The sequence below is a fragment of the Ahaetulla prasina genome, chromosome 1 (assembly GCF_028640845.1).
Source record: "Ahaetulla prasina isolate Xishuangbanna chromosome 1, ASM2864084v1, whole genome shotgun sequence".
NCBI classification, from domain to species: domain Eukaryota; kingdom Metazoa; phylum Chordata; class Lepidosauria; order Squamata; family Colubridae; genus Ahaetulla; species Ahaetulla prasina.
Genome location: NC_080539.1, coordinates 230,512,192 through 230,536,219, shown reverse-complemented (window position 1 = coordinate 230,536,219; position 24,028 = coordinate 230,512,192). Strand labels below are relative to the sequence as shown.

Below are 24,028 nucleotides of genomic sequence, written 5' to 3'. Positions count from 1 at the left end.
TTTGTAGAGCTTGAGAGACACTGACTCTCCTAAAATCACCCAGTCGGCTTTCATGGCTAAGGCAGAACTAGAATTCATAGTCTCTCACTTTCTAGCCTGGTGCCTTAACCACTAGACAAAACTGCCTCTCTCTTTAATAATAAATGGATTGAAGAAATGCTTCTTTAACCAGAATAACCACTGATTAAACCTTTAAAAATTTATTTTTCAGTTATTGCACTTATATTGCCTTGTTTTATGTTAGACTTATTATTTATTGCTTTATCCCGTTTTTATTAGTGGTGGTTGTAGAATTCTTTATGTTCTTTCCTTTTTTAGATTGGTTCCCGTGGGACAAAAATAATTAAAAAAAATAAAATAAATGAATACACAAATTGTTAAGTTCGGGAAGTAACGAGGCTGGAGACCAGGGTAGTGACAACAGCTCTTTAATATATGGTGAACCCAGCAACCAGGCTGGGGAAAAACCTCTCCTTATATACAGTTCTACCGGCGGCTTTAACCAATCAGCAACGTGCTTGTTTCCCGCCTAAATATTTAAAGATACATAACACTCCTCCCCTCCCAGAAAACACTTTACCTCTATTTACATATTATTTACATGTTATTTTTCGACGTAGTCACGCAAATAACCTGGGCGTCTCCTGATTCTTTCGGACCTGCGCGGTTCAGTCCTTGGGAGTGGGTTGAGCTGGTCGGAGGGGCTGTTTGCTCCTCCCAGCTCTTTCTCTAGGCCATCCGGCCCTGGATTACTTGCAGACTCTTTTTCTAGGCCCTCCGGCCTTGGATTACTTGCAGAGTTTTCCCTGCTGTTTCCATCGGGAACCTGATGGCGTCGCTGGACCTCCGGGAACTCAGCTAAGTCTTGCGCCTCCCCCGGGTTATGGTCAGCTGTGGGTTCAAATAATGAGTGGTCAAGATCTGTCTCACTTAGCTCGGGTTGTTCGGCTATTCGTTTCCTTATCTGATCTATGTGGCGCCTCCATACTCGGTTGTCTTTTAACTCAACTAAGTATGATTTTGGGCCGGTTGCTTTTATGATTTGCCCTGCTAGCCAACTTGGGCCGTCCCCATAGTTGCGGGCCCACACTCGGTCGCCTATGCCCATTTCTCTAGTTTTTTCCAGTTCCCCCTTGTAACCCTCTGGTGTGTAATGGGGATTCAAACGGTCAAGTGGGCACCGGAGCTTCCGTCCCATCAATAATTCGGCTGGGCTTCTGCCTGTAGCAGTGCTGGGGGTTCTATGCTGAACGGCCAGAAAGAAATCTATCTTTGTTTGCCAGTCGCCTGGCTTGAGTCTGGACAATGCCTCCTTAGCGCTCCGGACGGAACGCTCTGCAAGGCCATTCGACGCAGGGTGGAAAGGCGCAGAGAGGCATGTCGGATGCCCTCCTCTGCCAAGTATTCCTCAAACTGGGTTGCCGTGAATTGCGGGCCGTTGTCGGATACTAGCGTGTCAGGCAACCCGTGGGTTGCGAATAGGTGGCGCAGGGCTGCGATTACTGCCTCGGCTGTCATGGATTTCATGAGAATGATCTCCAACCATTTAGAGAACGCGTCGACAACCACTAGGAAGGTTTGGCCGTGGAAAGGGCCAGCAAAATCAATGTGGATTCTTGACCAGGGCCCTTGGGGTTTTTCCCATTCCCTGACTGGGGCCGTTGGGGGTAGAGGTCTGGACTCTTGGCAAGCCTGGCATTTTCCTACCCTCTCAGCAATTTCTGAGTCCATGAGCGGCCACCAAACATAGCTTCTTGCTAGCCCCTTCATCCTTACGATCCCTGGGTGACCCTCGTGGAGGAGGTCCAATACCCTTTCCCTCAATTTCTCTGGAATCACCACTCGATCGCCCCATAGCAGGCACCCCCCTTGAGCCGAGAGTTCCCCCCGTTTTTTTACAAATTCCTTAAAACGCTCGCCCGGCGCAGCGGGCCACCCTCTTTGTACCCAACCGAGTACAGTCCTCAAAGTAATGTCGGTATGATGCCGAGCCACTTCCTTAGATGTGACTGGGCCAGAGTCAAGAGTCAATTAGCAGGATGGGCGTCCCGGAGTGGGGTCTTGATCGCCCTGGTAGTGGGCATCTGCTTAAGCGTCCGCATGCCCCACTTCTTTTCCTGGTCGATGCTGCAGCTTGTAGGAATAAGCGGCTAAGAAGATAGTCCATCGGGTCAATCGTGGCGAAAGTGCCACAGGCGTTGGTGATCGCCAGCCAGTATCTAACAGCGGTCTGTGGTCAGTCACAATTTCAAAGTCTCTCCCAAAACATATTCGTGAAACTTTTTACCCTGACACAATTGCTAGCGCTTCCTTATCCAACTGGCTATAGTTCCTCTCTGGGAGGACATCGTTCTGGAGTAGAAGGCTATAGGGGCTTCTGTGCCGTTTGGAAGTCTGTGGCTGAGCACAGCCCCACCCGTAAGGGAGGCATCGCAAACCAGTACTAATGGCAATGAGCTATGATACTGGATGAGCAGGCTATCGCTGAGAGTAGGTTTTTACTGCTTGAAAGCCCTAGCTTCCGACTTTCCCCAAGACCAAACAGTATTTTTCCCAGAAGCTTATGCAGCGGTTCAGCAACGGTCGCTTTGTTTTTAAAAGACCGTAAAATTCACTAGCCCCAGGAATGCCTGTAGCTCTGTTTTGTTTTTGGGCGCTGGAGCCTTTCTGATTGCCTTGACCTTGCTCTCAGTGGGGTGAATTCCTTTCTTGTCTATTCGGTAGCCCAAGAACTCGGATTCTACCCCTATCTGGCATTTGTTCACTTTAACCTTTAGTCCGCTGACCGAAAATGCCCAGAACTTTTCTCAAACGCTCCCCAATTCCTCTAAATTTTCGGCTGATATCAATACATCATCAAGTAGGGACTACCCTGGGAGCCCTTGCAGAAGTCGTTCCATTAAATTTTGGAACAGCCCGGTGCCACACTCACCCCAAATTGTAATCGGGTACACTTGAAAGCACCTCTGTGTGTTACAATCGTTTGGGCTTCGCTGTGTTGGCGTCTCACGGGCAGTTGTTGATAGGCTTGAGCCAAGTCTAACTTTGCAAAGACTTGCCCTTGCCCCAACGAGTGCAGCAAGTGTTGCACCACGGGAACCGGGTAAGCGCTTTTCTGTAAGGCTTTGTTTAATGTCGCCTTGTAGTCAGCGCAGATTCTAACTGACCCATCTGGTTTGACTGGGGTGACGATTGGTGTCTCCCACTTTGCGTGATCAACTGGCACCAGAATCCCCTGATTTATGAGCTTATCTAGCTCCTTGTCAATCTTAGGTTTCAGGGCAAAAGGGACTCTCCTTGCCTTTAACCTAATGGGGGCTACCTGGGGGTCTAAGTTGAAGGAAATAGGGGTCCCCTTGTACTTGCCCAGGCAGTCCTTGAAGACATCTTCGAACTCGTTCATGAGTGTGTCTTTCAGGTTACAGTCACTTCTGTAGATGCCAGTCACTCCCATGCCCAGTGCACGAAACCAGTCTAGTCCCAACAAACTAGGCAGGGTCCTTTCGACGATCGTGATGGGCAGGGTCTTCTTGTGTGGTCCGTACTCGACTCGGACAGATGTGGTCCCTCGAACAGGGATGTGATTCCCTTGGTAGTCGTGGACTCGTAGTCGTTGTGTTTGCAGGTGGCGCTTCGCGACCGATGGCAACGCCTTCGCCAAAGTGTCCCAGGACATGATGGTGATCGCTGACCCGGTGTCCACTTCTAGTCGGCACGGCACTCCTTCTATTTTGGGCTTGGTGAAGATTTTCTTCTCCACCCGGGTTGTGGCGCGGCCTATGATCACCGTCGTTTGATTCGAGTTCGCGCCTTTTTTGTTTGAGCCAATCACGGGTCGCCTTGCCGATCCCGCGCTCTGATTGGCCGATTTGAATTTTCGGCGGGAAGGTTGGGGAGCTCGACAGACTTGAGCTAGGTGCCCCTTCTTCTCGCACCGCCGACATGTAGCGTCCTTGAACTTGCAGTGTTGACGCTGGTGTTGACCTCCGCAACTTCCGCATTCGTCCCGGTCTTCTTTGCCGCGTTTCTCGGTTCGACAAACCCCTTCCTCATCCTCACCGTCGGATTCGGTTTGGATCTCTTCTTGGTGCACCGGGGTTGACTTTGTGCTCGCCTTCGGTGTGAGTGGCTTTTGCAGGGTCTCCGCCGCTTGGGTGGACATTTCATGCGCTCTGGCTTCGTCCAGGGCGTTTGCCAGCGTTAGATTGCTTTTTGATAGCAGCCGCCTCCGCAAACGCATGTCTCTGACCCCCCGGATGAGTTGCTCCAGCAGCGCCTCGTCCAGGTCTCGGTACCCACAGTCTTTGGAGGCTTTCCGCAGGGCGGCCATGTAGTCGCCGATGGATTCGCCCTCTAGCTGTCGGCGCTCTCCAAATTCAAAACGCCGCACGTATTTGGACGGCGTTGGCGCGAAATGGTTTTTTAGCAGGGTTTGCAGAGTTTGCCACGATACCGATTGTACCGGCGTTGGCTCTGCCAGGGCTTCCGCGATGTCGATGACCTCGGGACCGCAGTGGCTCAAGAAGTATGCCCTTTTGCGGTTGTCTGGAACTCCTTGCAGTTCGTTTGCTTCTAGAAAGCTTTCGAAACGGGTCATGTACGTTCCCCATTTCTCTCTAGCTGGGTCAAACGGCGCGGGCGGAGTGTAATTGGCCATCTCCGCGTTTCTGCCCTGTGTTTGCTGGGTTCGGTTCTTCCGTGCTTCAGCTCGGTTCTGGTTCTCCTTAGCCTCGAGATCCCACCCTCGTCGCCAGTGTTAAGTTCGGGAAGTAACGAGGCTGGAGACCAGGGTAGTGACAACAGCTCTTTAATATATGGTGAACCCAGCAACCAGGCTGGGGAAAAACCTCTCCTTATATACAGTTCTACCGGCGGCTTTAACCAATCAGCAACGTGCTTGTTTCCCGCCTAAATATTTAAAGATACATAACACAAATATTTCTGGGATTTATTTCTGGGATAAAAGGTGACTGCTATAGAAAGAGAAGAAGATGTGGAGTTGTTATAATATAGTATTTTTCTTCCAGAATAATAGGAAGCAACTTAGAAGAGGGAAGCTCTTAATTTTTAACACTTGGTGTAAAACAGGGCAAATAAAATTTTATCTGAATAATCAGTTTCCCTTAAATGCGTTCAGAAGCAGATGGTAATCAGCAGAGTATGTTCCAATTTTAGAGTTATGATTTTATGGCCCTACTGCTGCACCTATATCTCAAAAAGCCAATTGTAGATGCCAGAAAATATCTGTCATGTCACATGTGTGCAAAGAATTTAGATTAATGTGTATAGCAGTTAAAATATTGGATGGCTATCAGGGAGAACCAGGTTAAAATTGCCTTCAGCCACAGAAGTTTATAGGGTGAATGACTTGGGCCTAGTTACTCTCATGGAGCCCGACCTACCTAACAGAATCTTTGTCTTGGAAAAAATGGGAAGAAGAAAATGGAAAATGCTCCTGAAAGGGAGGCAGGATGTGAATCAAATCAGGAAATTAATTAAATTTGTTTGGAGGCAATGTAAACATATTGGTCGACATGTATGTAAGATTATTACAAATAATAGTGATCTTTTGAGAACCAGAGATTTTTACAAATATTGTTTAATTCATTGGTTCCAGGGGGCACTGAAACTCTCTTCAAAAGCCACGGAAGAGTCAAAAGATTGCGTGGCAAGAATTTTAGGACTTGTTTGGTATTGCTCAGTGATGGTGGAGGAAGAACACAGGGGGGAAGTTATCCAAAGGAAAAAGCTAGGAGCAGAAAAGCAAAATCTCCTTCCTGTAAAACATCAATATTCCATGGCATTTACAGGTAGTCCTCGACTTACAACTATTTGTTCAGTGACTGTTCAAAGTTACAATGACACTGAAAAAAATGACTTATGACTGTTTTTCACCCTTAAAACCGTTGCAGCATCCCCATGGTCAGGCGATCAAAATTCAGACACGTGGCAACTGGCATGTATTTATACAATGGTTGCAATGTCCCAGGGTCATGTGGTCCCCTTTTGCGACCTTCTGACAAGAAAAGTCAATGTGGGAAGCCAGATTCACTTAACAATCATGTTATTAATGTAATAACTGCAGTGATTTACTTAAGAACTGTGGCAAGAAAGGTTGTGAAATGGGATAGAACTCACTTAACAGCTGTCTTGCTTAGCAACAGAAATTTTGGGTTCAGTTGTGATTGTAAGCCAAGGACCACCTGTATTTTTTTAATAGTGCAGAATATCAAGGAAAACAACTCAGCAGAAACTCTTGGCATCCAGAATTGAAGAGTGATTCCAAAAATGTTGCCAAGCAAACTGCATGGACTTGCCCCTGTAGTCATCAGGAATTGAGACTGACTGGAAGGCACAAAAATACCAAAGGTCGTAACCCAGCATCATGATATATTGGGATGATGTTATCTTATCTAGCTTATTCCATATTAGCCAAAGGCTAGAACAAAAATACAGAAACACAGATTCCTGCAATGAATAAACCAGTAAGGTCAATCAAGATTGCTACTGATTGTAGTGTCTTTTCTGCCAGTTTATCTTTAGACATTAATTTGCCAACTCCTTTTAAATCCAAGGTTGGATGATTGCTGCAGGTAACAGTCACTCCAGTTGGGACATTAATTATACTGTGAACAGAACAATATGGAAATTAATTGCTTTCAGACACAGTAAAATTCTCCCGGCTTGCTTGCTCTCCTTCCTTCCTTCCTTCCTTTCTTCCTTCCTTCCTTCCTTCCTTTCTTTCTTTCTTTCTTTCTTTCTTTCTTTTTTTTCCCTTCCTTCCTCCCTCCCTCCCTTCCTTTCTCATTTCCTTCCTTCCTTCCTTCCTTCCTTCCTTCCTTCCTTCCTTCCTTCCTTCCTTCCTTCCTTCCTTCCTTCTTTTTCCTGATTTATAGCTCAGTAAAAGGAATGGTGGGAATAAAATTCCACATTGGGAGGCAACCCATTCATTTATATAAGCACCTACTATGTTTTCCAGTTGTCCTGGTTTCCTGATGGGAAGCTGTGGGTGGGGGGTCTTTAGTAGGCAGGGGTCATTGGAAAGAAAGCATAAAAAATGGGGGAACAGTGACTCTGGAATGGAGTTTCCATCAAATTGTGGCATTGCTGGTTGGTGGAAGCTTTTGGTGGCACTTGTGATTCTTTCTCTGTGCCTTCCTGTATTGGAGCAGTTGCTTCTGTGGTCCCAGATAAGTGGTAAATCTTGAGAGAAAGGGAGGGGGAGAAATGTATTTGACCTGTAGCTGTTGACTTGGATTTCCCTGAGAGATGATGAACATCACCCATGAGAGGAGACTTTCCCCATCACCGCAAAAGAAGCCATTAATGAAATGTCAAGGTTGAGTTCCATTCAGAAATGGGTGTCATGTTAGAAAGGGGGATATTGGTATTATTTATACCATAGTATTATGACCACAGCTGTCAAAGCATAATGCAGTTTTCCACCACCGTGAAGGAGAATAATCAGTAAATAAGTAAGGGAGGAGGAATAAAAGGCTGGGGCTGAGGAAAACCATGAAAAATAAATCTACCTTGAAGAAAGAAATGCTTGAGAGAGGAGGCTGCAAAGCAGCGAGAACAAAGGAGGCTTTCTGAAGAGCAGGTGCTTGCTTTTCCAGTCACCTCCAATGGAATAGCAAACAGGGGGAGAGACATTTGTTTTCACTTTGTGTTCCCATGCAGGGAGACCTGTTGGAGAATTTTACCTGTTGATCTTATGACCTTCTGTTAATCAGTGGCATCATAGTACAGTGTACGTAGGATAGATTGGAAAAACGTTTGGGTTGGCCAAGATGTCTTTGCATTCTGTGCTTTATTCATCCGTTGGGCATTCATTCCATAAAACAAACTATGAGAATACATTAATATTATGTAGGATGGGTATAAATACACAGCAGTTTGAGACTGTGGAGTCAGAAGGAATCCTCACTTAAATGACCACAGTAGGGACCAACTATTCTGTCACTAAACAATGCGGTTGTTAAGCAAGATGTCATGTGAACATGGCGTGCAATTTTACTGGTGCCTTCTTTGGGGACTCTGATTATCAGAAGATGGCTGAAAAGCACACAAATGCTAGTCACATGACTGCGGGTTGCTGTGATGGTTGTAAGCGTGAGGAACACTTGTAACGTTACTTTTTCAGTGTCATCATAGCTTTGAACAGGCCTACCTGTAAAATCAGTCTATCTATCATAGACTGCCTGCCTGCCTGCTTGCCCTTCTAATCTATGAGGACTCAGATTTTGGTGGCAATGTGCTGACTCTGCAAACTGCTTAGCAAGGGCTGTAAAGTACTGGAAGCAGTATATAAGTCGTAGTGCTATTGCTATTGCTCTGTCTGTTTGTCTCTATTTATTTGTCTATCTGTCTATCTAGCGCAAGATTGAAGTAAAGGTATGATATGGTATAGTATGTTCCTTACATGGTCCCAAATGCACAAAAGGTCAACATTTATGGCTTCAGCCTCTGAAAGAGTCGGGAGGGGGGGGCGGGGGGAGGGAAGAAAAGGATAGCGGTAGGATGTATCTGGACCTGAACCATAGGTTTTGCATCAATGATTGCTTATGGAAATCTTTCTCTATACTTTAATTTACATTACTTCGCAAGAAAAACATTACCATGTTTGCAGATAGCTTCAGTTTTATGAAGACTTGAAACATTTAAGATATTTGTAGTAATTCTGTAATATTGTGAGAGTTGTGAGAGAATTAGTTTTTTGGGTTTGCATTCCCCCTCTCCCCCCCACCCAAGATGGAGCATTCTCCTTCAGAAAGAGGGGGAGGAGGAAGAAGAGGCGGATAGTGTGTTTGAATGATGCCTTGGGTCAAAAGCTTTCTTGCAGGTCACGATATTTCATGATTTTTTCCAGTTCCTTTTCTTCAACTCAATATCAATAAATTGTACGTTGCGGTTTTCGACAACTGTGATATTTGGTGTGTTGTGTTCCAAATGACGATCTGTCTGTATTCGAAAGTCCCACAAGATCTTCACCTTTTCATTTCCGACAACTTTTTCCACTTTATGTTCCCATGATTTTTTGGATACAGGTAAGTTGTATTTTTTACATAATGACCAGTGGATTAATTTAGCAACTCAATCATGTCTAGTTTTGTAATCAGTTTGTGCAATTTTGCTACACTCACATATTAAATCTGAAACAGTTTCTTCTTCTTCTTCTTCTTCTTCTTCTTCTTCTTCTTCTTCTTCTTCTTCTTCTTCTTCTTCTTCTTCTTCTTCTTCTTCTTCTTCTTCTTCTTCCTCCTCCTCCTCCTCCTCCTCCTCCTCCTCCTCCTCCTCCTCCTCCTCCTCCTCCTCCTCCTCCTCCTCCTCCTCCTCCTCCTCTTCTTCTTCTTCTTCTTCTTCTTCTTCTTCATCATCATCATCATCATCATCATCATCATTATTATTAATTTAGCTGATGTTACCTGCCTCCTGCATTCCAAGAACTCTGCAGGTGACCTATAAAACATTGCAATCCAAAGCAGTAGATAGAAAAACAACACAAAGAGTTACAGATTGAATGGTTTTCTGTATATGAATGCTGATTCCAGTTCAGTTCTCTTTTCATATATTTGATACTACTTTTGCTCATAAAGTGTCATGCCAGAATAAATTAATCACTGGGGTAATATAGTGTTATTGATTTCCCCCCCACCAGGATATAATTTGGATTATTGTAATAAAATATCACGAGCAATAACTAAAAACACATTCAATTAGTTTCTTTACTGTATATTCTCTTCATGAAAAAAAAAAGGTATATTTCACAGTTAGTCGCTCTACTGACTTTTCTTTTTAAAATTTCATTTAGCAGATGGAACTAATTGAAATGTTTCAATTTTTGGTTTCAAATAAATGCTAGATTTCAGAAATAATTTAAAAAACTAACAGTACATTCGTTTAAGTGATTTTCTTGTAGAATTATTTCACAGGTTGTTGGACACAATTCATCATACAAAAAGTAATTAATAAAGCTATGAATGTTGAGTAAAAATCTTTAGAAACATCCAGACTGGTTCACTTTTCAATATTTGCAAGGTAAATATTTGAAATGCAGAAGCATTATTTGCCCATAGAATTTATTAACCTATCTCTCTTTTAATATATAACCTGGGGCTGGAAGATGTTAAATGGAGAACTCTGTGTGACAAGGATAAATAGCTGTTCACATTCTGGTATTTAACAAAAACTTTATAATGAGCAAAAGCATACAGTTTTGAAAGAAGTCCCTAGAAAATTGTCTGGGTGTGGTATATGTACATAAGCAAGCAACCATGTCATTTTTAAAACTTGAAGATCAAGAAACTGCATATAGGTCATGGAGTTTTCATCATCATCATTGTTATCACCACAAACTCAGGTGGACAAGTGTTTAAACTGGTTTACTAAAAAAACAACCCTCTACCATTTTTACATATTCCAAGGATTCATTAAGGGCTTTCAATAAAGGGCTTAGGTACCATTCCCAAATCAACCCCATGCCCCAACAATCACATAACATTCTTCTCCTGGGGCAGCTAAACCAATTTTCTTTTTAATAGAAGATAATATTTGTAGTTCAAGGTTAACTATAGGGTCAATTGTGTAGTCCTTGCTGCTCTTTGAGTTTGGTACTTTTTTGCAGATGTTTCATTACCCAACAAGGTAACAGCTTCAGTGCTAGAAAGTATTGGGGGTTTGCTGTTTATATATTGTGGCTTGCCCTGTCAGTGTTGGGAAGAGGAATTTTTTCTTGATAGTCCCTTGAATAGATTATTTACTATTTGATTGTTTGTCTAAACAGGTAATTCCTTTATTGGGGTATTGTTATTGCTTGATTTTTGGTCTGGTATTGATCCTGGTGTTAATCACTACTTATCTGGGAATTAATTACTGGTAAGGAGATCTTTTGGTCTTTTTGTTTATTTTTTATTTTTTTGATTGTCTCTTTTGAATGGTGTGCAAATGTTGTTTACCTCTGTGTGCCTGATGATTTATCCGAGTACCAGGCCTCCAGCAATTCTCTAATGCTTTTGGACTTAGCTTGGTCTAAGGATGCTCAATCTCCCAGTTAAAACTATGACTACGGCCATGCCTTCTGCAATAAAGTAGTATTCTGACTGCTGGTTGGAGTTTATGGGTGCCCTCTGCTAGTCTTCTGTTGGTTTGACCTACATAGTGACTGTTACAGTCCACTGTACAGATAATGAAATGTTTGCAAGAAAACAACCAAACTCAAGAGAGCACCAAGAGCTCCACAATTTTCTTTTCACATGCAAACTGAAATGCTAACCTTGCAGGGACTAGGGATTGACAGCTTTCCCATTGATAGGGAGTCCCACCCAAACTGTCACTGGCTTCTTGGCTAGTCTCACTTCCAACTGTAAAGTATACTTCCCTGCTTGCTTGTTCTGGTTTCTGAGGTGTCCCCCGCCCCCCCAGCCAGTCAGACTGGTTTTCTATTTTTTTTCCTCCTTCACGCAATTTAGCCTAGCAAGATGGGGGGGGGACTTTTGCTGGGGGCCAGTTTCCTTGCTCCCTAATTGGTTGGCTCTGGATGTTCTCAAACAGCTGTAGTGAGAACCACTATAGGCCATTATGACAGTGATTGGACATGTGCTCACGGGATGACTGTCTCTGTGGGCATATTATATATGGGCTGAAGTCTATAAGTTGGTCCTTTTAAAATAGCCTACAAGTAGACAAATGATCTAGCAAGTCCTTTTGAGAATTTAGGACGTGTAGCATGTTTAGGTATCAGTAGGAGGGATGTTACTCAGATGTGAGGAAGGGCAGCAAAGAGGAAATGGCCTACTCAGTCTCTAATTGCTCTTAATAAGTATCCTGGAGAGGGGGGCTGCCCTTGCAGAGCTGCATACCATAGAGTTAACACTTTCCTTCCTGTATTATGCCCTTCTTGAGAGGAAGAAAAGAAATTCATCTCGTCTTCTCCAGGATAACTTTTCTGCTCCCTAACTACAGTAACAAGCAGATAACCTATCAGCTTCCTATTTGCACCCCTAAGGTTAGCATTTTCAGTTCAACGAGAGAAAGGGAATTTGTGCCTTGAGGGAATCTCTCTGGCTTTGACTGATCACAATCAGGATGAGATTAAACAATTATCACAGTTCTAGTTAAGGAAACTGGTTTATGATACATACCTGATCTGATTTGTTAAGCATAAATTCACAGGTCACATTCTCTCTGGTGTAATTTGTGGTCAGAATTAAACGAGGGGGGACTCAAATACTTTAGTTTCGATTTGAGTGTGGATTGATCTGATTTTTCATTTTCAAAACAACACATAAAACAATACACTATACAGAGTCCTCCAGATTCTGCAATGCAGCTTAAATATATAGATATTTGCAGTGATGGGATTCAGCCAGTTCGCACCACTTCGGGAGAACCGGTTGTTAACTTTCTGAGCATTTTGGAAAACTGGTTGTTGGAAGAAATTATTAGGGCAGAGAACCGGTTGTTAAATTACTTGAATCCCACCACTGGATATTTGTGTGTGTTGGTGGGTGGGTGGGTGGGTGTTCATGGAAGTTTGTACAGTAGTGCATAATTCTTAAAAGTAATACACACATACAAATCTCTGCATTATATCACAAAAACATCTGTGTACATTAAGAATAGAATAGAATAGAATAGAATAGAATAGAATAGAATAGAATAGAATAGAATAGAATAGAATAGAATTTTATTGGCCAAGTGTGATTGGACACACAAGGAATTTGTTTTGGTGCATATGCTCTCAGTGTACATAAAAGAAAAGAAAAAAATACATTTATCAAAGATACAACATTTAAATGCAGTAATGGAAAATATTTTGAGAATTATACATCAAAATAATTATGAATATGTACAAATTCCAATGGAAACTTGAAAAAGAAAACAAATTCAAAGAACCAAATTTGATATTCTTGTAAAAAAATGAGGAACTGAAATTCACAGATTGGCATTGCCCAAGGCCATCTCCTCCCCCCCCTTTTCCCCCCTTTCATTTGTCCCTTTCATTGTCTTTCAAGTTGCAGAAAAAAGTACAGATTTCTTACCATCCAGAGATCCAAACTGATCTATTGTTTTAATATGGGCCAAGAAGCCTCAAATTAACTCAGGAAGCATCATGTTTGAGTCTTGCACATGGTCTGGAGTTTAATTTTGGTTTTGAAGTATTCTGGCATCATAGATCAGATCAGCAGGAAATGACAGGGAGGACTGCAAAAGTTCTGAATTCATATTTTGACTGGTTGGCATGCTATATTATATTACTAGTGTAATGTGTTCTTGCTTTGTCTCAAGCAATTCATATTTAAGCATTAACATTTAGAAAGAAACTTATGTGGTACAGGTGCAGTTTTGTGTTTTTGCTGTGTATAATAGGCTATTAGAGGCACCCGTTCATGTTTGATATACAATAAATGGAAGTTGTGTTCCTGTGGTGGACAAACAATGAATGCTCACAAAGTAAACAGAAGTTGAAACATGTATGAGTTACATTAGATTGTGAACTCTTTAGCTAATGGGATGCTTGAAGAATACCATACAATGTGATACAGTTTAAGACAAAACTGGGGGGGAAATGCAGGGATTTTTAGCAGCATAGGCAACCTACTGTTCCCATCTGAGTTTATTGCTTAGCCATCCAAACATTACTAAACTGAAATAATTGACAGTGTTCTGCAGGCAAAAATCTCTGTGAAGTATTTAATTGCCTTGTGCCTCTTTCAAACAGCCTTGTGCTAACTTGGAAGCAAAAGAATCTCAGCACAGCAAAGCAGAAAAAAAAACCCCAGCCAATCCCTATCTGCTTGGTGACAAAACAGATACAAAAAGAGCTTTAAGATGGCAGCGTTGTATTCTAGAAACAGTACTCTTCCCATGAAACTACTATTTATATACAAGGACCTTTAATGATGCAGCTGTGCCAGAAGTGTGCCTGGTGGAAATTCTCAGCCATATCTTCTGAATTCTGGTGGCAGGTGCCACAGAATAATACAGTTTCACAAAATGATTGGTTTTCCTTTTAGCACCAAGGGTCTTTGGAGATGTAGGAGGTTGCTTTGTAGCAGCCAAAATTGGAGGAGAATTTTCCCTAAGAAGAATGCTCATGTTCCCTGGTAGCTGGATGTGATACGGAGAAGCTAGATCGACATTTCCTGGAAATGTTTTAATTCAATTTGAATCCCTGCAGTTGTTAAGGTAGTAGTACGGTTGTTAAGAGAATCTGGCTTCCCCGTTGACTTTGCTTGTCAAAAGGTCTCTAAAGTTGATCACATGACTCAGTGACATGTGATTTCCTGACGGTGAGAACAATTAATTAGTGGAACAGTTTGCCTTCAGAAGTTGTGGATGCTCTAACACTGGAGGATTTTGTGAAGAGATTGGACAACCTTTTGTCTGAAATGGTATAGAGTTTCCTGTTTGAGCAAGGGGTTGGGCTAGAAGACCTCCAAGGCAGCGGTGAAATCCGGCTGGATCTATCTGGCTTGTGTGAACTGGTAGCACTGGCGGCGGGAGGCTCTGTCCATCCGCCGGGACATCATTACGTCCCATTTTTTACCCTCTGCGAATCCGCAGAAGGCTCTGCGCATGCACAGAAGAGACATGCATAGCACATGTGCGCTTCTGCATGCTCCCGTTCCCGAACCGGTAGTGAAGGTAAGTGGATTTTACTGCTGTTCCAAGGTCACTTCCAACTCTATTATTCTGACTGGTGGAAGTTAAATACCACAGTATCCTACTATTTTAGACAAATTAATGAAGGGTAAAAGGAGTTGACTTGAGTAGGAATGAACAACTTCCTAGAGTCCTAGATCAGAACATAAAACTTAGAACAACTAAATACAGTTTGAGAATAGAATAAGGTAAAGGTAAAGGTTCCCTTCGCATATATGTGCTAGTCATTCCTGACTCTAGGGGGTGATGTACATCTCCATTGCTTTTTTTTTTTTTATTGAAAAAGTTTTACAACAATAATTAAATTTTCCCCTCCCCTCCCCCCTCCCCCTCCTTCCCCCCTCCCTCCAAAACCCCCCTCCCCCCCCGACTTCCCGGAGCAAACACAAGGTATAGTTCAATAAACAAACAGTCATACATTAAATTTTTAAAATCTAACACAATTATAATCCTTCTCTCTCACATAACCTGACTTCTTCCATTAAAATCAAAAACAACATCCTTCATTCAAAGGCAATCTGAAATTTCTTAATCTGATATCTAATTTGAATATAATCCAGGGGTGTCCAAACTACGGCCCGCGGGCCAACTGCGGCCCGCGGGTCAGTTTTTATTGGCCCGCAGCAAATTCTGAAAGTATAATTGAATATGGCCCTTTTCGGCCGCCTCCCGGTACTTGCCCGGTGGTTCGCTGCGAGGCTCGCGGCTCCTCCCCATGGGCGGGGAATAATGAAGGGAGGGGGCGGAGGAGGCGGCGAGCGGGAAAGAGGCTGCTGGCCGTGCCTGACCCCAGCAGTTCTACCCTTGCCTTCCTCAGGCCGCCTGGCGAGGCTCCTCGCACCTCCTCATGTCGGACACGCGTGGTGGCAGTGACAGCCATCGAGAAACAGGTGAGGAGGCGGCGAGCGGGAAAGAGGCTGCTGGCCGTGCCCGACCCCAGCAGTTCTACCCTCGCCTTCCTCGGGCCGCCTGGCGAGGCTCCTCGCGCCTCCCCATGTCGGACACGCGTGGCGGCAGTGACAGCCATCGAGAAACAGGTGAGGCGGCGAGCGGGAAAGAGGCTGCTGGCCGTGCCCGACCCCAGCAGTTCTACCCTCGCCTTCCTCGGGCCGCCTGGCGAGGCTCCTCGCGCCTCCACCCCTTGGGCAGGGAATAATGAAGGGAGGGGGCGGAGGAGGCGGCGGCGAGTGGGAAAGAGGCTGCTGGCCGTGCCCGACCCCAGCAGTTCTACCCTCGCCTTCCTCGGGCCGCCTGGCGAGGCTCCTCGCGCCTCCCCATGTCGGACACGCGTGGCGGCAGTGACAGCCATCGAGAAACAGGTGAGGAGGCGGCGAGCGGGAAAGAGGCTGCTGGCCGTGCCCGACCCCAGCAGTTCTACCCTCACCTTCCTCGGGCCGCCTGGCGAGGCTCCTCGCGCCTCCACCCCTTGGGCAGGGAATAATGAAGGGAGGGGGCGGAGGAGGCGGCGGCGAGTGGGAAAGAGGCTGCTGGCCGTGCCCGACCCCAGCAGTTCTACCCTCGCCTTCCTCGGGCCACCTGGCGAGGCTCCTCGCGCCTCCACCCCTTGGGCAGGGAATAATGAAGGGAGTTTCAAGTTCATACCAAATACAAAACAAAAGCCAAGATCAGGGGTGTCCAAACTTGGTCTCTTTAAGACTTGTGGACTTCAATTCCCAGAGTTCCTCAGCCACACCCCAAAATAAGCCACGCCCACAGAACTGGTACGAAAAAAATTAGCCCTCCCCCCCCCGTTCAATGGTGTGGCCCGGGCCTTTGCTTATTTTTCTGTATTTGGCCCTCACCAAAAAAACTTTGGACACCCCTGATATAATCAATTCAATTCTTCCATTCTTTTAAATATTTTTCTTGAGTATTGTCTTTCAAGAAGGCTGAGATTTTAGCCATCTCAGCCAAATTGGAAACTTTCAATATCCATTCTTCTATTGTGGGTAATTTCTTTTTCTTCCAATATTGTCCAATCAACAGTCTTGCTGCTGTTATTAAGTTCAAAATCAACTTAGTCTCAATCACTGTACAGTCCGTTGTTATTCCCAAAAGGAAAAATTGTGGTAGGAACTTTATCTTCTTCTTCAGAACATTCTGCATAATCCATCAAATTCTTATCCAGAAAGACTTAATTTTCTTACAAGTCCACCATATATGAAAATATGTAGCATCATCACAATTACATCTCCAACATTTCGCTTGCATATCTGGATACATACATGATAATTTCTTAGGATCTAAATGCCATCTATAAAACATCTTATAAAAATTTTCCCTTAAATTCTGCACTTGCATAAATTTAACATTTCTAACCCAAATGGATGGAGTTGCAATATGAAGGTGGAAGAAGATCATGGAGAATGAATGAAAATTTGTTTAGATATGAGGATAATGTAAATCAATGTAAAAAACAAATGAAAGAATTTTTTGATTATAATTTGAATATGGGAACTTCGATAGAAATGGTGTGGGACGCTAGCAAGGCCTTTATGAGAGGTAATTTGATATATATTATTAGTAGACAGAGGAGAAAATTACAAAAACAGTGTAGGGATTTAGAAGAGGAAATTCAGAGGAAACAACAATTACTGGTATATAATCCACATGATTTAAAAATTAATGAGGCGATAAAGATATTACAGAGTCAATTTAATATGTTAATGGCAGATCAGGTGGCAACCAATATACAATATGCTAAACATAATACTTTTTGTAATGCCAATAAATCAGGGAGGTGGTTGGCTTATATGTTAAGGAAAAGACAGAAAGCACGTACTATTGAAAGAATTGAATATAAGGGTAAAGTGAGATTTCAACAGGATAAAATTAAAAAAGCTTTCTTGGAATATTATACAAATTTATATGCCAGAGATACAATATTGAATATGGATATTGATAAATATTTGAAAGAATATAAGGTTAAAGGTTTAACTAATGAACAAAGGGAAGAGTTGAATCGGCCTATAACTTCTGAGGAAATTATTTTGGTAATAAAGCAATTAAAAATAGGGAAATCCCCGGGCACAGATGGACTTACAGCAATATATTATAAAAAGTTACAGGATGAGATAGTTGGTCCACTTATGGAGTTATTTAATCAGATATTGATGGGAGGAGGAGTACCACCATCATGGAGGACTACTTTTATTTCATTGATACCAAAAGAGGATCAGGATTGTACTAAGCCTGGGAATTATAGACCGATTTCACTCTTGAATAATGATTATAAGATTTTGCAAAAATAATGGCAAATAGGTTAATGGAAATTGTACAACAAAGGATTCATACTGACCAGTCTGGTTTTATAAAAGGGAGACAAATGAGGAATAATGTTAGGCAGATAGTGAATTTATTGGAATATTTGGAAAAGAAAAATCAGATTCCGGCAGCGTTTATATTTTTGGATGCAGAGAAAGCTTTTGATCGTTTGCATTGGGAATTTTTATTTAAATTAACAGACAAAATGCAATTTGGAAATGGTTTTATAAGAATACTTAGGGCAATTTATGGAGAGCAAACAGCTCAGATAATAATTAATGGTAGTTTGACAGATAGTTTTAAAATTGCGAAAGGAACAAGGCAGGGGTGTCCTTTATCACCTTTATTGTTTATTTTATCTTTGGAACCTTTATTGGATAAGATAAGAGAGTTAAGGGAGATAGAGGGTATTAGAATTAGAAGATATGAATATAAAGTCAGAGCATTCGCAGATGATTTGGTTGTTATGTTGACTCAGCCTATAAATTCAGTGTATATTTGTTGGAAGTAATTAATCAATATGGAAGGGTCTCAGGGTTTAAAGTGAATCAAAATAAAACAAAAGTGTTAACCAAAAATATGATTAAGAACCAGAAAGAAAAACTAGAGGAAATAACAGGATTTGAAATTGTAAAAAAGGTTAAATATTTAGGAGTCTTTCTTACTTCATCAAATGGAAATTGTATAAGAATAATTATGATGTGTTATGGAAAAAATTCAGAAGGAAATGAATACTTGGAAAAATTACAATTATCTTTGTTAGGAGAATAGCAGCTATAAAATGAATGTTTTGCCTAAATTCTTGTTCTTGTTTCAGATGATACCAATAATTAAGAAAGACAAAATTTGGATGAATGGCAGATTGGAATTAATAAATTTATATGGGAAGGAAAAAGCGAGAGTCAAAATGAAAATAATGCAAGATACACGGAAAGAGGAGGATTAAAATGCCTAATTTAAAACTGTATTATGAAGCAGTTGTTCTTTCGGTAATAAGTGATTGGTTTAATTTGACGGAGGAAAGGATTTTGAATATAGAAGGTTATGATTTATTATATGGTTGGCATGCATATTTATTGTATGATAAGAAAGTAGATAAAGCTTTTAAGAATCATGTGTTGAGAATTTCTCTTCTGCGTGTCTGGAAAAAATATTATTATAAGTTAAATTATAAAATTCCTATATGGGCAAGTCCTCGGCATGCAGTAGAGAATATAAATATAGAACAGGAACAAGAAATGATTACTTATAAAGATCTTTTATATAATGAGAGGGGAAATCTACAACTAAAATCTTTGGATACATTAAAAGAAGAAGGGAGGAATTATACTTGGTTTCAATATGGACAGTTAAAGGCTAGATGGAAAGAAGATCAGAAAATTGGTATTATTCAAAATGAAGAAAATTTGGTTAAACAAATTAGAAATCAAACCCAAGGGCATATAAAGAGATTGTATACTGTGTTGATAGAAATAGATTCTGAAAGAGATTTAATAAAGGATTGTATGATAAAATGGGCACAGAATATTCAAGAACCAATAATGTTGGAAACATGTGTTCATCTCCATTTCAAAGCTGAAGAGCCAGTGCTGTCCAAAGACGTCTCCGTGGTCATGTGGCCGGCATGACTAAACACCAAAACCACATGGAACGCTGTTACCTTCCCACCAAAGGTGGTCCCTGTTTCTCTACTTGCATTTTTTACGTGCTTTCAAACTGCTAGGTTGGCAGAAGCTGGGACAAGTAATGGGATCTCACCCCATTACGCAGCACTAGGGATTCGAATTGCTGAACTCCCGACCTTTCGATCGAAAAGCTGAGTGTCTTAGCCACTGAGCCACTGCGTCCCCTGAGAATAGAATACAATCTCATTATTTCATTACTTCTGGGATTTAGCTATCCTATAGATGGTTTCAGATTGTTTCTTTTTAAGAAAAAATTCTAAATACCATTGGCCTGGTTAGACAGCCAGTTCAGGGGCTGAATTAGTTGACGGTGTAGTTGCTTTTAAAATCTACATCTCAGTGAGATGTGTTCTAAGCTTTCAATTTCATCAGAAGCCCAGAAGCAACATCTATGGGGAAAATGGTGATAATATCTACTATTCACAACGATGATCCAAGTATTCATTTTGGGACAATTACCTGTTCATAAACATGTCAAGACTGTTACTTAATTTAGAGACATTACCTAATGACGGATAAATTGCCTGTGAACTCTGTCTCGTACTTTCTAAATCTCTTAATTTGATCCATTCAAGCTTAGAACCCAGGTGGTGGGTCTTTTTTTTTATTTTTTATTTCCTCTGTTGCCTCTCCTGCCAGGGTTATGTTGCTCTCCTGTATAGCCCAAACGTCTCCTGCAGGAGGCAGGAACAGCTTAACTTTGCAGTGCTGATTTTTCCCCCTAATAATCTTCATTCCATCATTAGTGTTATGAGGCTAATATTATAGAGATTTTGCTAAATAGACTTGGTTCTCTTGCTCTTTTTATAACCAAGTGGCATTTTTCTCCTTTTCTCACTCCCCTTCCCCTCCCCACCCCTCCCCTCCCTTATAGGTATGAGAGCATTAAGCTCTGAGGTACATTGACGGTATGCCATTATTCTGTCATATGCTGGCCGTAGCTTTTGTTCAGATCCTCCTAGTTTCAGGCAACTGGATTTTAGCCAAGAACATCAACTTCTATAACGTGAGACTTCCAGTGGACCGTAAGTAGACCGTTCCAGTTCTTTGGCATCGGTAAATAACTCCTTTCCAAACATTTCCAGCCATTTTATGTTAAGCCCTTCACACCTTTTTAAAAGGTTAATTTATATTGCAATTGTGCATGGGCCTAAAAGCAAAACACTCATTTGACTGTCTTCGGTGATAGTTAATTATTAGGTGGAATGCCTGATTAACAGCCTAAAATGTGCACCTGGGTGTTTATCTGATTAAGTTATAATACCTTTTTATTGCCTTCCCTATGTGCTTCTAATACTTTTGCTGTGTGCACAGTTTGCAAAGGTTCTGCAGCAATTCTTCAGCACTGCAGTTTTTGATGTTGTTTGTCCTGTTTTATGGAAGGCACATCAAAAAAGCCCAGTGCATGCTACTTCAGTGAAGTGTTCAGGCATCTGATCTGTTTACTGGCAAATGTGGCAGCAGTGTTAGTATTTTTATTTGGTATGAATCAGTGTTTAGGTGGAGAGCCAGATCTATTCCCCCTCCCTCCCCCAATAACAGAGTTGAAAGGTAGGTTGAGCAGAGAGCGAGCAATTGGATTGAAGTTACAAGGTGAGTTTCCTTGGCCTATGGACCCTGGAACCATAACCATAACTAGATTTAACCAGTGCTATATAGGAAGTTGCGAAGAGCAACATATCTCATAATTTACTGTCAAAGGGAATGAAGATGTCCCACAATGGAGTAAGCCAGGATAGCCCAATGATAGCCTTCCCAATATTGGCAACTTTAAGACACCAAGATGGCTGGAGAATTCTGGGAGTTGAAGTCCATACATCTTAAAGTTTCCCTTAAAGGGCCCCCTGGACTAAGCCAGAGGTCTCCAACCTTGGCAACTTTAAGCCTGGAGGACTTCAACTCCCAGAATCCCCCAGCCAGCTTTGCTGGGAGTTGAAGTCCGCCAGGCTTAAAGTTGCCAAGGTTGGAGACCCCTGGACTAAGCAAATATTGGACTTAGCTGCTCTCCCCTTGCATCAGATGCTTGGAGCTTGTTAATGTTGTATATCAATAGAACATTTGGGCATGGCACATATTTACTTTTAGGTCAACCCAAAGAGGCTTTTCCAAAAGGCAACTGGACTTTCTTAGTTTTTTCCCTTTTTCCAAGGGAAAAAAGCAAGTCCAGTTGCCTTTTGGAAAAGCATCTTTGGGATAACCATGACCTGGATGATTGAGAATCTCCATAGACATTCCTAGGTCAACCTTTCCCAGTTTGGATACTCTCCAGAGGTGCAGTCTTCACATCCCAGAACGTTCAGTTGTGGCTTTCCTATCAGGAATTCTGGGAATTGAAGTTCACACATCTGGACGACATTAATGTTGTGGATCTGTTCTAGGTTCATTTGAACCAGTCTTCTAATACGATGTAAAGTTAAAATCGAGCGAAGCAGATTTTGCACCTTTTAAAAGACTATTTTTTGCTTAATCACCTGGGGAGTAAATCCAAGTGAACTTAATGGGGTTTAGCTCTAATATGCTTATCCTTGTGTTAGGAAAAAAAATGTTAATTGAAGATAGTATATTGTAAAATAATTCCCTCCTGTTTGGGGACTAATTGAGGGGAATAGGAGAATTTAGAGTCATCAGAATAAAGTATTTAACATTTCCCTCCTTTCATTTAATTTTAAAGCTACTCCATTTCCAAGCAGCTTCAAGTGCTTTACATGTGACAATGTTATTGACAATTTCAACTGTAACAGATGGGCTGAAGATAAGTGGTGTCCTCAGAGTAAGTATATGGAAAGCATTTATTTTAACTTTTCCAATTAACTCAGTCATATTAAGGGCATCAGGTGGTTAGCAGGATTTAGCAGTTCAGAGAACTAATGACTTCTGGAATCTATAGCTGCTTTCCTGGATTCACGACAATATTACATGAGATTAACAATAAAGGTGAAGTCTATGTGTACTTCCACCTGTCAGATTTATAGCTGACTGTATGCTTATCTATAGTAGCCTTTTGAGGTGTCAATATAAAGTTTAACAGCCAGCATCTATCTCATATGACTGTTCCCTTTCTCCTCTTGTTTTTTTCAGTTGCACAGGGATTGAACAAACAAGACGAGAATCCTTTCTCATACGATCCAGAGCAAGCCAATATTAAACAGAAATGTATTTACCAATAAAGAATATTTGTAGCTCAGGATTGAAATGAGAGATTCTTGGTGCTCTTGATTGTTTTCTTGCTAGGTTGTTTTCTTGCAGATATTTCATTATCCAAACTAGGTAACATCATCAGTGCTAGTAAGGACTGGGATTTGCTCTCAGTTTATATTCTAGTGCAGGGGTGTCAAACTGGTGGGCCGTGGACCGGATGCGTCACGCGCAGGCCATGCCCACCCCAGCTCTGCAAAGGGAAAAAAAACATAGCAATACATCATGTGATGGCAAGTTTGATACCTGTGTTCTAGTGGCTTGCCCTGTCGGTGGGGGTGAGGACCAAAACATTTCCCCACCAGCAATTGGCACCCAGATGAACATAGATTAACTCGAAGATGAACATCAGACAAGCAGTCAAATAAACAATATCCCAACCAAGGAACTGCCAATTTAGCTAACAGGAAACAGCCCAACCAAAGAACCTTCAAAACCACTCCCATCAATACTGACAGGGCAGGCCACTAGAATATAAGCTGAGAGCAAACACTACTCCTTACTAGCACTGATGATGTTATCTGCTTGGATAATGAAATGTCTGCAAGAAAACAACCAAGCTCAGAGAACATCAAGGACCCCTAGAAATTGATTGATTGATGTGCTGCCCATCCTGTCAGCAGGATATAAATTTAATATATGAATTCTGACACTGATATAATATAAACTTCCCAACCTGAAGCCCAACAGACTTAAGAAGTTCAATTCCGGAATTCCCAGGTATTAGGACTATTGGTTTCTTCTCCACCATCTGCCCACTGTATGGAGCTGCAACACAGCTGCTTTTCCTTCTGGGTGGGAAAGATTTTTGCTAAGAGAATGTAGGAAGGAAGGATGATACATATTTTCCAACCATTAGGGAAAAAATCCCTTGGGGCCTTCATGTGGTAGAATCCCCATCAGTAATACGGTGGGTGGTTGCACATAATTTCCACAATTTGGAAAAAAATCTGCAGCCAATGGAAAGTCAGGCCATATGTTGATGTGTGGACAGTCATCATTTTCAAAAAGGAAAAGGATCAGGAAATGTATACCCCGAGGTTAGGGAATACAGGAAAATAATATATGAAATGTTCCAGTCAAGAAAAAAAACTTGGTTTATGTGTCAATAATTTTAGGGCACGTACTCAGAGTTAGTAGGCTTTCGATTTTTAGTGAAAAAGCTAAGTCAGCATGTCTGAGCTTATAAAATATAATTGTAAAAGAATGCTGATGTT

General features: G+C 42.0%; 1 protein-coding gene and 1 pseudogene across 7 annotated transcripts in view; one reads left to right on the top strand and one right to left on the bottom strand.

The window, feature by feature from the left end:
- The window catches only part of LYPD6B (LY6/PLAUR domain containing 6B), a 108,484-nt gene that overhangs the window by 67,117 nt on the left and 17,339 nt on the right, over nt 1–24,028 (top strand). For 5 of the 7 annotated variants that reach the window (XM_058193163.1, XM_058193171.1, XM_058193180.1 and 2 more), the window contains 2 exons: nt 20,491–20,641; nt 22,288–22,386. In XM_058193163.1, the coding sequence (XP_058049146.1) occupies nt 20,527–20,641; nt 22,288–22,386 (214 nt within the window). In that variant the 5' untranslated portion in view covers nt 20,491–20,526. Of the gene's footprint in view, nt 1–8,872; nt 9,051–18,894; nt 19,605–20,490; nt 20,642–22,287; nt 22,387–24,028 lie in introns of those variants that run through there. The other 2 variants (XM_058193196.1, XM_058193205.1) reach the window with 2 other exon arrangements.
- LOC131203194 (uncharacterized protein K02A2.6-like) lies at nt 409–1,860 on the bottom strand (annotated as a pseudogene).